The sequence below is a fragment of the Fonsecaea pedrosoi genome, assembly GCF_000835455.1.
Source record: "Fonsecaea pedrosoi CBS 271.37 unplaced genomic scaffold supercont1.1, whole genome shotgun sequence".
Classification (NCBI taxonomy): domain Eukaryota; kingdom Fungi; phylum Ascomycota; class Eurotiomycetes; order Chaetothyriales; family Herpotrichiellaceae; genus Fonsecaea; species Fonsecaea pedrosoi.
Window position 1 is genome coordinate 891,910 of NW_013550615.1, and position 12,531 is coordinate 904,440.

A 12,531-nucleotide genomic window follows, 5' to 3' on the forward strand; every position below is an offset into this window, starting at 1 on the left:
GGGGCATTCCCCGTCCTCATGGTCCGGACTGATACACAGTGATAGACAAGCAACTCCAAGCTCTAGTCAAGCTTTAGTCTCCACGCCACCTGGTGTGGCGTGTGTGGCGTCAGTGGTCAGCCACCACACCCCAGAAGTGCAAGAAGCGGAAGAGAGGCGGCGAACTCTATTGATATAATGAGTCGAGACGTCAAGAGTACATCAAGAGTAGTACGAGTGGAAATACCATCCATTTCCTTCCTGTCAACGACGCAGCGATCCTGCGGCAACGAGCTCAAGCGCGGGGTATAGACACGCATCTCCCTGCCCTCAACAAATGCGCGAGCACCAGTCACCACTTCTCCACGGTAACACATTTCTCAGCAGTGACGGGTTCAAGCATAAATGGACCAATCCAGCCATTCCATTCCATTCCCTTCTTTTCCGGGGTTGGGAAAACCTTCATTGCTACAAGCCGAACTTGAGCTGTTTCCGTTCCTGTGAGTCGTGTTGTAATGCAGTCTCTCGGCAGGTATGCTGCCTTGAGAGCTCCTTGAGATGCCAATCCCCTTCTTTTAAATCTTCTGCTTTGGACGCCTTCTAGTCGAGCGCGTCGATCCAATTCATGCCTTCGAAAACTTCCATCATTTTGTAGCAGAGTCCGACATCGTCACCTGGATAACCTCCAAATACTTTGATCTGCTCAGCCTCAATCTTGGCAGCTTCACGTCTTTGGACTTTGTCACGGCTTTGCCAAGCAACATATCGATTGTACCAATTTCTTGAGGCAACGCTAGGATTCACAAAGCGTGGTTCTCGGAGTACGAAGGATTGATCGAGGTCTGTGCCTATAGAAGGGGCATAGAGGGAGGGAGAATCTGATCGTGTCGGGAACTCGTCTGGTATCTCAAAGATGGGGTTTAGAGAGGTATGGTTGCGATTGCGAGGGCGAACCCGCCTGCGATTGTGTTTGTGTGCCATTGGAAACTTTGCTGGAAAGGAAGATTGGATGAGCGATAGAATAGCTGTCGGGAGATCAAGTGAGTGCCAGCGGGACAGGATTTAACGGTAAAAACAATCAAAATAAGGGAAGGTGGTATGAAGCACGAGAGCGAGGTATATATGCCCGATCCATGAGCCTTGTGGATGGCAACATAATTGGTACAGGTAAGTTAGCGTGAGTCACATGAGAGATACCTAGATCTGACTCCAAGGAGAAACCAACACAGGTAGTCAGAATGAGGGTAACATGACGACTTGTTGGGTATGCCTGCGTGTCGTCCCTGTCCAAACAGGCACAACTGCCCTTGTGGTGTGAGAGTCATAAATGGAGTGGCGTGTACCAACCGGACGAGAAGGCCGGTTGGGCACCATGAGTCATGACACCAGTGGTGTAGTGGCATGAAATTTCCAGTGACCTGCATCGCGTGACTCGTGGTGACTGCTGAGTGGTGGAGAAGAAAATACTTGAAGACTTGAGTAAGAGTCTAGACCTCAGGAGAAGATTTGGTTCTTGTACAAGTATCTTCGTAAAGAACCGGAACCCCAGGGGCTGCCGTCGGCTGATGAGGGACGGAATAATGAGGGAAAAAGTCTTGGTCTTTCCCACGAGTCTTGGAACAACGGCTCTTGGCATGGTGGCATCTTGTACGGCGGGCCATTTCGATGCAGGCGCAGTCTGGGCTCAACCGCCAAGAAACTGGGGAAGCAATGGAACAACCGAGGTGTCCGATCGACCCCCAACATGGCATTTTGCCGCGGCGATAATCAACCACTCACCACTCCATATCTGCCTCTTATTTAGGATCTGCCCTCTTTGAACAAACCCTACGCCCAGGAGAATCCAAGACCTGTGAGAAACGATAGAAAGACCAGAAGCAGCCATGACTTCTTCAGCAGACCTCCGAATTTCCTCGCTTTTCGATGTCAGCAACCATGTGGTATTGGTCACCGGAGGAGCAACCGGACTGGGTGAGATGGCAGCTCAAGGATTCGTCCAGAACGGTGCACGGGTCTTTATCGCCAGCCGGAAAGAGTCCGAATTGAAGAAGACATCGGATCGACTGAACGCCCTGGGCCCTGGCAAGTGCGAGTATATCGTGGCCGACTTGAAGGACAAGGCTGGCTGCGATGGGCTTGTCAAAGAAGTAAAGAAGCGAACGGACCGCCTGACAGTATTGGTCAACAACACGGGTGCTTCGTGGGGAGCTCCGTATGACGACTTCCCCGAGAGTGGATGGGATAAGTTAATGTCCCTGAATGTCAAGTCCATCTTTTACACAACCGTCGGACTGCACGATCTGCTGCTCAAGGGAACCAATGCCGACATGCCCTCGCGTGTCCTCAACGTCGCCTCCATGGCCGGGATCCAGACGACCGACGTCACAACAACGGGAGACGGGGGGCTATCTGCCCCGGGCCACGGCACCTTTAGCTGTATGGTGGTCCCTACGAGTGCACATTGGAAAGCGATGCTAACATTTTCGATTCAGATGGGCCATCGAAAGCCGCGTGCATCCATCTCAGCAAGCTGCAGGCATCCAAATTAGCCCCATTGAACATCATGGTCAACTGTATCTGCCCGTAAGTTACAAGTTTCCGCAAGTTGATATCAAACACGCTTATATGCTAAACTTCGTAGGGGCGTCTTCCCCTCCCGAATGACAAACTTTGGCATGGAAAAGTACCTGGACACACTGCTCGAAAGACAACCCACCGGACGAGTTGGCAAGCCATCTGACTTTGCAGGCCTGGTTCTATTCCTCAGCAGCAAAGCCTCGGCCCATATGACGGGCAATGTGCTTGAGATTGATGGCGGCAGCACACTCACTGGCTGGAGAGCAAAGAAAAGGGACAACAAGATCTAGATTGATGGATTGGATGAAAAGGGAGTGGCAGCTTGTCAGCCTCGTCGGATTGCCGTGTTACCACTACTGTGCTTGGCCAACCGAATGTGCAACCAGACCTGAAGCGAGGGACTCTTAAAATATACACTATAGGAGATCAATCGTTATTCATTCGACACAAGAAAAACGATTTCCACATTAGAAAGAGCCTATAATGCTTATAATAAAAGCTGTGGGTTGTCGTGGAGCCACTGGAGTCAGTGACGTCTGAGGCCTTTTAACTGTAGCAATGCTGCTTGGCATCCCTAGAGCCCCTGGAATACCCGGAGCTGTGGACCAATTGTTGGTGAGCGGGGGTGCTGTAGGCGTAGGTTGCCCCCCCAAAGACACCCAAGAGTGACGGCTGGGACGGAAGCAACGAAGCCAAAAGCTCTTTTGGTCCTGTTGCTGGCAGCGTTTCAGCACCAGAAGCAAGTTCCTTGTGTCTCGACCCTCCCACCTCCATCTCTTTCTCCATTACTCGTCTCTCCTTCATCCCCCAAACACCTCCTAAAACATTGGGGACCAACAAGTCGGCGACTCCTCCCCCCAAAACCAAAACCAAGATGGTGGTCTTGTCCTTCTCGTCCTTCTGGAGGCATTGCACTTGATTGCATTCTTTTTCACCTATTGATTTCACGGCAAATCCCAGACTTGATCACAGCCACACTACCAAACCCAGCCCGGCGTCTCTCTGCGATCGATTAGCCTAACCGCCTCCCCGCCTGCGCCATTTCACCCTGGCTTCTCACCCTGCTGCAACCGCTCATCACCCTCTCGCCACCTCTTGACGTCTTCGTCCTTCCTTCACCTCCTCTCTTCTTACCCACCGTTGAGCTCATTCTTTGAGCGATGCGTTCTGGCGAGAAATCGCTACAATATGACCGACTCGCGATGACCTTTCAAACCTCCCTTCATTCGTCCACCGCGCCATTCTCCTCCGATCCGACCTCTGTCCCCTCCTCCTCTCCCTTCGTCGAACAGGATGGCTGGCGAGGACAACCCCCTCTCGCATTCAGGCCCCATCCCGATGGCTCACCTACCTCGATTGTCATAAATATCAATGATGGCGGCGCAACTGGCCGAGGCATCCTTATCGGGTTATTATCTGCGTTTGGTTCCGCGGGCGTTGTGGTACTTGTTCTTTCGATTTTCTTTTTCTTCAAATATACCTCTCGCGGCCGCATTCTGTTGGATCGGATAGGCCGGCCTGGCGAATTTGACGATGAGCAAGCGTTTGCGCAGGAAGAGGCCGAGGCCTTGGAGACGATGGATGAATTGCAGAGGGCCGAGTATTTGAGGGCAAAAGGTATGTACTCAGTTACTCTCAAATTCGTCATAGCGCCATATTCTAACAGCGAAACAGCATTTATACAAGCGAATCCTCCAGAATCCGTACAAACCGATATATCATTGTCACAATTCCTGGCGATTCAGGAGAAAGGTGTCTCTGCGTGGGAGTTCGAGCCAGAACTGGAAATCGCCAACTGCTTCGTCGAAGCAAGGACCGAAATCGAGTTCTTCGATTCAGAGTGCAGTGTACAGAGCAATCTGCCTGTACCAAAGCAAAATGAAGTATATTACTGGGAGGCTAAGATCTACGATAAGCCTGAGAATAGCCTGATCAGCATCGGTATGACCACGAAACCGTACCCTCTGTTCAGATTGCCTGGTAAGTTACCTTCCTTGTTCGTGGTACTTTTGCAAATTACTGTACTGACAGACAAGGTTTGCATAAAACGTCGGTGGCATATCTTTCTACGGGACATAGACGCTACAACCAACCGTTTTCCGCAAGCACGTATGGTCCGCCCTATGTACAAGGAGATGTGATTGGGGTAGGATATCGACCTCGAACCGGGAGCATATTTTTCACACGCAATGGGAAAAAGCTAGACGAAATCGCGCACAACCTAAAGACCCAGAACTTCTTCCCGACTGTGGGCGCAAATGGACCCTGCCATGTTCATGTGAATTTTGGTCAGATGGGCTTTGTCTTCATCGAGGCAAATGTCAAAAAATGGGGATTGGCACCGATGACAGGAAGCCTTGCACCACCTCCACCTTATGGGAGCGAGCAAGGTAGCATCCTGCTCGAGACCGGGAGAGAGGGAACGCGGCAGTCACCATATGAGCCCGGACATTCAAGAACACGCAGTGGTCTGGCGAGGCTTGGTCTTCCAGCTGGCAACCCTGGGCCTGTTCGTTCAGCCACAGATATATCACTGGCCCAACTGGCGCATATATCGACTCATGACGTTCCCAGCCAGGGCAACGCGCTTCTGGACATCGCAGATATACAGAATCAGCCTGTGGAGAATACCCCTGCTGGACAGCAGATTATACCACCCCCCGAGTATAGCAGCCCTCCAGGGAGCCGGAGATCAAGTGGTGACGGCGACGAAGACGAAAGACAAGAGCTGTTGCGTGATCGCACCGGAGGACCGCCCATCCCCACCTACGATGTTGCTGTAGGCGAAGCGGCAGGACCCAGCCATACATGACGAGATACCCCTGAGCATGAAATAAATATTCTTTATGACTATGAGTGTAACTACATACGGCATGGATTGTTTTGTTCTGGTTAGCAAGCAGCGAGGCTCAGTTTTCAGACGAGTGTTCATTATGTAGGGCTGAGTTATCTGTCGCACGATTTGCTTATGAAGAATGCATACAAGGTACTCGGTACCTCGTACACCTCAACCTGTCGGTTCCTGTGCGCTGTACAAGGTGCCCATAGGTGTGGATCCTCCTGCATGGTTACCCCTCGGCGTGGCCAGAACAATTCTAAGAACTGGCGGCACCCATGGGTGCCAGGGAGTTGCATGCTCGATTATGAAAGAAATTCGTCATGCACGAGCTTCCGGAGAAACGATGCTGGCCACTCACTAGCCAACCGACAGGATATGCCTTCTTATTAGGGATCCCCGACCGTTGAGGCCGCCTGCACGCGTTCGGTTTGCATTCAAACCTCGTATTCAGTTCCGTCCTAAGAACCCCCCCTGGGGCCATGACCAATTACTCTTTTTTAGGGAGGTAGCTGAGGAATGCAATGTCCCCTGCCTCCTGGTAATCACCACCTCTCATCCTCTACCGTCCCCGAGCATAAATACAAGAATGACGCAGCCGCTGGCGTCTCTCCTCACAAAATGCGGGACGCAAGAAGTTGACAAACTGAACTATTGGCATGAACATGCTTTTTCCACTCTTATTTGACTTTAGCATATTGTTTGTTGCTGGAATGTGACATTCGTCTATCCTTATCATTGTCACGTCGATCCTGTGCTTTGATAGCCAGTCTGAGTCTGGAACATACCTCGCTAGACAATGCCTGCGTCGAAGGTTACTGCTGCACACATTCCAACGCTCGTAACCTCCTACATCTGCTACGTGCAATGAGACCCCCCTTGAGTAATTGACGTGTCGACATTCGCGGAGAACGACAGCTCGCTTCCCTCCAGCATTTGAACCCCGTTTGGTCCAACTGATCTTCATCCTCACTCCACCTGTTCTCCCGCCGTTTCGGCCTCAGTCTGAAGCAGCTACCCGAGACCCCTCCCGAAACTTGGATCAACCCGGACCAGACCGAGATCTAAGGGATTTGCGGACAGAGAACAAAGACATTGTGAGGCAAGCCACCGCAGCACAAAGAGTGGGACGCGGGAAACAATCAAACAAAGATCTGTGCAGGGAAGACAAAAGCCCTCGATGCGTGGGAAGCATGCCTCACAAGATGCAGGCCCAGAGCCTCGCGAACTGGGCAATAAAGAAGAGGCGTCTTTTCAGGTGATAGTGCTGGGGTCTACCGGTGGCCCTCGCGAGGACAATATCACAGGAATGTTGGTGAGGGCGCCTCAGTCGGAATGGCGCAAGAGTTCCATGATCGCGGTTGATGCTGGGGCGCACTTGTCCAGCATGATCCGCATCCTTCAGAGAGAAATGCCGTTGATGTCTGAGAAAGTACCGCCAAAGGGATACTCGCAACTGTTGGAAAAGGGACCTTTTGCAGGCCTTCGCTTTCCAAACATCAGTGCGAAAGCCAATGCACTCTACATCTTCCGCGAAATCCTCCATGGCTTTCTCATCACGCATCCACATCTGGATCATCTCTCGGGCATGGCCATCAACACTCCGGCGCTCGAATATGGCAGAGAGGCGAAAGCAATTGTGGCTTTACCCTCCACAATTGAAGCCATCAAGAATCACATTTTCAACGACTGGCTCTGGCCAAACTTGTCGGACGAAGGCAATGGAGTTGGCTTTGTGACCTACAGACGGCTAATCGAAGGCGGAAATCCCAGGCTAGGACTGGGTGAGTCTCGAGGCTATGTCAATGTCTGCGATGGGTTGGCAACCAAATGCTGGAGCGTGAGCCACGGCAAATGCCAGAGGAGGTCACACAGTGCGTCCTTCCAGCATGGCGACTCTTTCGGGTATGCGTCCGAATACAACTTTCCCTCTAGGAGACTATCGCGGATATCGGACGATCATGGCTATTTTGCTGCTGTCGCTCAGCAACAATCACAGAATGCTGGTGCCTATCCTCCAGGGCCAGTTCAGACGTCGACTGGTCCAGTAACGCCGGGCGGGCCTCTTGCCTCGAACATTCTGGACAACTGCCATCTTTTTGAGCCAGTCTCGAGTTCTGCATTCTTCATTCGCAACGACGCGACGGGCAACGAGCTGCTCATCTTTGGCGATGTCGAACCCGATTCGGTAAGTCTGTCGCCTCGCAACCACATCATCTGGGATGACGCGGCTGGTAAAGTTGCCAGTGGGATGCTTAAAGGTATCTTCATCGAGTGTTCGTATGACGACAGCGTACGCAACGAGGATCTTTACGGGCACCTCTGCCCAAGACACCTGGTTGCCGAGCTCACCTTTCTGGGCAATTGTGTTATGAGTCGGCGTAAACAAAAGACCTCCTATGACGCTGTTGTCGCGGACACAAACCCAGATAGCCCGAATCCCACCCGACCTGCCGAAGCCTTATCGGTACCCGATCTGATGATACGACAGCCGCCGACACCGTCAGAGCTGAAGCGCAAACGAAAGCGGGCGGTGAATGGAGATCTCGCCGTTACGCCGGAGGTCACACGCGCCAACTTCGACGGCTTGCCTTCACCACAACCTATACCCAGCGGGTACGTAGGACATCGATCTGTGTCGTCGACGCGCCAAAAGCGCTCACACGAGCCGCGAGAAGGCGACCACGCAGCGATCTCGTCTACTCCAGGACGTGGGCGTAGCGTCACCTTCCAGGCGGACTCTGCCACTACGCCTGTCCAACCTCTAAGTGATCTTGCACTCGCATCAGCAACAATACCGACAACCCAGAATCACCAACATTCATCTTCCCTCTCAAACATCCAGCGAGAAAGACTCCCCGAACCTCTAAAAGGCGTGACAGTACATATTATTCATGTCAAGGATACGCTGATGGATGGTCCTGCCCCAGGAGATGTGATTCTGGGACAGCTACGAGCTCTGGGTGAGGAGGCAGGGTTAGGATGTGATTTTAATGTGACGAATTGTGGGGACAGTATCTGGGTTTAGCCAGGATGAAATTGCCCTGGGGAATGTAATCGAGAACTATCATGAGATTGCAGCACTGGCTTGGAGTAAAGTCTTTGGGAATTCGATGGCGGCAACGATCATGGCGCTTGGACTGAATGTGGGGGTGACATCTGGTGGTGAAGGCCTTGTTCGAGTATCAATTCCCGAGCGTTAGCAATTTCTATATGAATCAACAATTGATATTTGGCTTTTGTTCTCGAGCACGAGGCTGAAGAATGACTTGACGAGGCTGAACCCATTGATTGAATCAATGTGCGTCCTGGTAGATCAACCCATTCACTCCTGATCGATCCTTGGCGCATCAATCAGGCTCTGATTCAACAGAGATTCGCTCCTCTCATCTTCACTGCTTCTCTATACCTTCCTCCCTGAGAAGAGACCTCTACTAAGATCAACAATCGCCAAGAGGACGACCTCAATGTCGGGTACTTAAACCTCTTCGTCTTCCCAATTTTTTGAAACTTGTTCTTTCTTTCTTTTTTTCTTTTCCTCGAGTTGCCCAAGGTAAGCGTAGGCAAACACTGAGGCGCCTCCAGTCCAGCAGGGAGTGTGTGTACCATTGCCCCCTCTCCTCTTCTTCTTCTCTTGCCCCCTTTTGTTCTCTTGGGCTCTATCCCCTGCCTTCTGTTTTCCTTTTGTTATCCCCTACGTTGTTCTTCTCTTGGGCTCTGGTACACACGAGTTCCTGGCCGGGTGGCCTGGGTTGGAGGCGGGTTGGATGGTGTGTCTTGGTTTTCCAAGGCCGGGTCCTCAGTTCAATGTTCAACATTTTTCCCTTCTCCCTTGCGTGTGTTCTTACTTACTGAATCAAAACCTTGTGCTCTAGGTTGTTCTTCCTTCATGGATCTCTTTTCATCATCGCTTGAGCTTTACGCTCGACTTTGGAGAAGAGCAGATGTCCATCCATCCACCTCATCCATCAGTGCTGCGTAGTAGTAGTAGTAGTAGTAGTAAGGAACAGGCAGTGGGAGAGACTGTTGTTTCTCTTATAGTGACTGACAGTAAAGCCGTGTTGACGACTGTCATGTTATGTCGTCGCCGCCCCTGAAAGTCCCTTTGCGCCCCCGAGGACCCATTCGCGCTGCTCGTTCAACCCCCCCCCCCCCCCCTTCCTGAATAGAGGCTTTAGCCTCCCATCAATCACTGAAGCGCCAAATCTGCGAGGCCCAATCTTTCAAGCAATCAAGCCTCTGATGCAGCAACTCCATCGGCATGATTAGAGCACTTCACCAGGATTGTACCGGCAAAATCAATACGCACAGGAGCCAGGGACACATTTGTGGGACTGAGGTGACATTCCAATCAACAGAGTTCATCTCCATCACAACAATCAAGAATCTCTCTCTGAACGTGGCCACAAGCTGACATCTTTTGCGTACACAGACACATATCGAGTGTTGGAACAAATCAACACCACACCCAGTCATCCAACCAAGCACCAAAGACCACCTACGACCCAGAAAACCGACCTCGTCGCGTGCAACCGTGCAGCATTCCTCTCCAAATCCCCGCCTTTACCCTCTTCAGCAACCCACAGATTCACCCACGCATCCACGATCGGCGTCAACGCGTTTACGGTGATGACGAGGCCGAGACTTCTCTGCACGGCTGCCCGCGCCACGGGCGATGTCCGACACCGTTGGCCAAATTGCCAGTACGCTGTAAGAGCCAGGATCGATAATCCCAATGTAAGATTGCGGATGCCGTGGGGGTAGATGTACGTCATACGCCTCAAGCTGTCGAGATTTGACGAACTCGGAGACGCAGCCAGTGCTCGGACCATGTATCCTCCAAACGCCGCCGCCGCTGATTTGGGAGATGTGAAGCTCCATAGGCCGACGATGAATGCCCCTGAGCCTATCAGAGTGGTCAGAACTGGGAGGGCCGAGCGTGGCAGTCGAAGAACAGACATCGCTGTCTGAACTACGACTCACTCGTTAGAGTGATACCAGCTCTGCAAATTCAACATTCGGGTGCATGCCAGTCAATCGCAGGGAGGCAGCAAGGCTTTACAGAGCAGATAGCCCTGACGTCTACAATTTCCGCTGTGGGCCTCACAAAGGAAACCCCACGGTTGATTATCGGACGGATACATACTGTGGTCTATAAAGCCAGGCACACGAAATTATGGCGCCATCGTCCCGCTCTCATTCCCCAAATCTCAGGTGATGCACCAGCCTCGATTACGAAAAAAGTTGCTGGCAGTTAGTCTCTTTCTTACCTGGCAGAGTTCTCTGATCCATCCAAAAGCTGGTCAAGAAAAAGCTTGGAAAGGCTTCTACACTGCAAGGAGATTCCTCTCATAATTGACAGTTGCATCCCCGACACAGACTCTTTGAAGGAAACCAGCAGCGCAAAAGATCGTGGACATGTCCGAACAACATTCCCACTCTCACACGCACGATCACTCGCATGGTCACGACCACCCGCACTCGCACACTGGCCCGGTTCACCTGTTTCACGCAAACTCCGCAAGCGATCTACCTCCGGATGGATGGAAAGAGAGCGGCGTCCGGGTCATCCCCGGCGACCACCTCGATGCCAACACGGCGCAGACACCGGGAATGAGTCGTGCCGCGGCCATCACGACCGCGAGGACGGGGGCGCAGAAACTGTGGGCCGGCACCGTCAAGATCCACCCCAACGCCAAAACCGGCGCCCACCACCACGGCCATTTGGAAAGTGTCATCTACATAGTCAAGGGCAAGGCGCGAATGCGCTGGGGCGACAGGCTAGAGTACACGGCCGAGGCCGGCCCGGGAGATTTCATCTACGTGCCACCCTACGTGCCGCACCAGGAGATCAATGCCAAGGAGGACGAGGAGCTCGAGTGCGTCTTGATGAGGAGTGACGGCGAGGCCATCGCGGTGAACCTCCCTGATGTCGTCCCGGTGGAGAACCCAGAGGGAGTGAAATGGATCGATCCTACGCACCCGACTGGCGGCGTGTGATGGGATGGGCCTTGATATTAGCAGTCTCAGTCGACACGAGCATATCATAACGGACATATATACACAATGACAAACACCAATTTCCGAACAATTATGTATGTGATGTGTGCTGGTGAGCGGAAATGGCTTCACACGAGCGTCGAATTATCCCTGTTTCTGAATTTTGCTTCGTTGTGTTATGCTCCATACCGTGAGAGGCAGCGCAGTCTCTGACGCCAGAAGAACCGTGCTGCTGCAGATCTCAAGGTCACAACGAGTCGGATTATAGGGCAATAATATGCTGTATGGGGGCGATGATGTGTCTGAAGAGGGAACGCAGGTGACATAATCGGTGTCTGCTAGTTGAACTGCGCTCTTTCGTGGACGTGGGCATGGTTGAGGTTGTCTCTCTCTTTTCTGCACTAATTGGCTTACCTACCCTCTCTGCCTTCATACACTCTGACTAAGGTTGAAACCTCTCAGGTCCTGCGATTGTGTGCATTACTGTCCTGCTATTACAAGTTTCAAAACCTGCTTGAATTCTGCTGATGAGAATATCTCCGGACGTCGGGGTCATGCCTCGTCCTTCGACTAGCTACCGCGCAACATTGCAGCTCCGGAGAAAGTCATGTGAATGCCACAGCGTTGTGAATGACGATGCTTAGAGGTGAGTCTCGCACAAGTCTTAATGCCCTTGTAACACGTCATTCATAGCGTCGACACCCTGAAGCCAACCGCCGAGCTGGTTGGCTATCCTTCCACGTGGCAGTTATACAGTAATAACCAGTCTCGCACCCTTCTACGGTGGTCCAGCAGCGACTTGTTATCCTCATGTGAAACCCTCGTGGCGGCGACGGGCTGTCGATAGTGGCAGATAGCCGAGCCCGACGCTTCAGGCTCAAGAGTACCTGAAAAGAAGAATACGCCGAACCGAGGTATACGTCAAGATCGAAGCAGGGCGATATAGACACACTCCGAGAAAGCCGAGTGGTAGGCGATTGGGTGCAACAACGACGATGGGCTTTGTCTGGAAGAGGAAGCTACAGGTCATCCTTTCACTTCTTTCGATATAGTGGCCCACCACCTTTCCCCGCAGCATACGAGTATATGCGGAGATCCATCGGCACCTGAACAGCAGTTAACGAGACCAATGTTCCTGT

General features: G+C 52.2%; 5 protein-coding genes across 5 annotated transcripts; 4 read left to right on the forward strand and 1 right to left on the reverse strand.

The window, feature by feature from the left end:
* Positions 1–1,862: 1,862 nt before the first annotated feature.
* On the forward strand, positions 1,863–2,846 carry Z517_00311 (uncharacterized protein; the record flags this gene model as incomplete). Its single annotated transcript, XM_013433277.1, has 3 exons — positions 1,863–2,415; positions 2,472–2,562; positions 2,621–2,846. 3 exons carry the CDS (start codon positions 1,863–1,865, stop codon positions 2,844–2,846), a joined length of 870 nt encoding a protein of 289 aa, XP_013288731.1.
* Positions 2,847–3,716: 870 nt separating this feature from the next.
* Z517_00312 (uncharacterized protein) lies at positions 3,717–5,368 on the forward strand (the record flags this gene model as incomplete). The annotated part of the gene is made up of 3 exons (XM_013433278.1): positions 3,717–4,173; positions 4,231–4,536; positions 4,593–5,368. The coding sequence occupies 3 exons, from the start codon at positions 3,717–3,719 to the stop codon at positions 5,366–5,368; spliced, it is 1,539 nt and encodes a 512-aa protein (XP_013288732.1).
* Positions 5,369–6,572: 1,204 nt separating this feature from the next.
* Positions 6,573–8,420, forward strand: Z517_00313 (uncharacterized protein; the record flags this gene model as incomplete). Its single annotated transcript, XM_013433279.1, has 1 exon — positions 6,573–8,420. The coding sequence occupies one exon, from the start codon at positions 6,573–6,575 to the stop codon at positions 8,418–8,420; it is 1,848 nt and encodes a 615-aa protein (XP_013288733.1).
* Positions 8,421–9,864: 1,444 nt separating this feature from the next.
* On the reverse strand, positions 9,865–10,353 carry Z517_00314 (uncharacterized protein; the record flags this gene model as incomplete). The annotated part of the gene is made up of 1 exon (XM_013433280.1): positions 9,865–10,353. The coding sequence occupies one exon, from the start codon at positions 10,351–10,353 to the stop codon at positions 9,865–9,867; it is 489 nt and encodes a 162-aa protein (XP_013288734.1).
* Positions 10,354–10,810: 457 nt separating this feature from the next.
* Positions 10,811–11,392, forward strand: Z517_00315 (uncharacterized protein; the record flags this gene model as incomplete). The annotated part of the gene is made up of 1 exon (XM_013433281.1): positions 10,811–11,392. One exon carries the CDS (start codon positions 10,811–10,813, stop codon positions 11,390–11,392), a length of 582 nt encoding a protein of 193 aa, XP_013288735.1.
* Between the last annotated feature and the right edge of the window lie 1,139 nt (positions 11,393–12,531).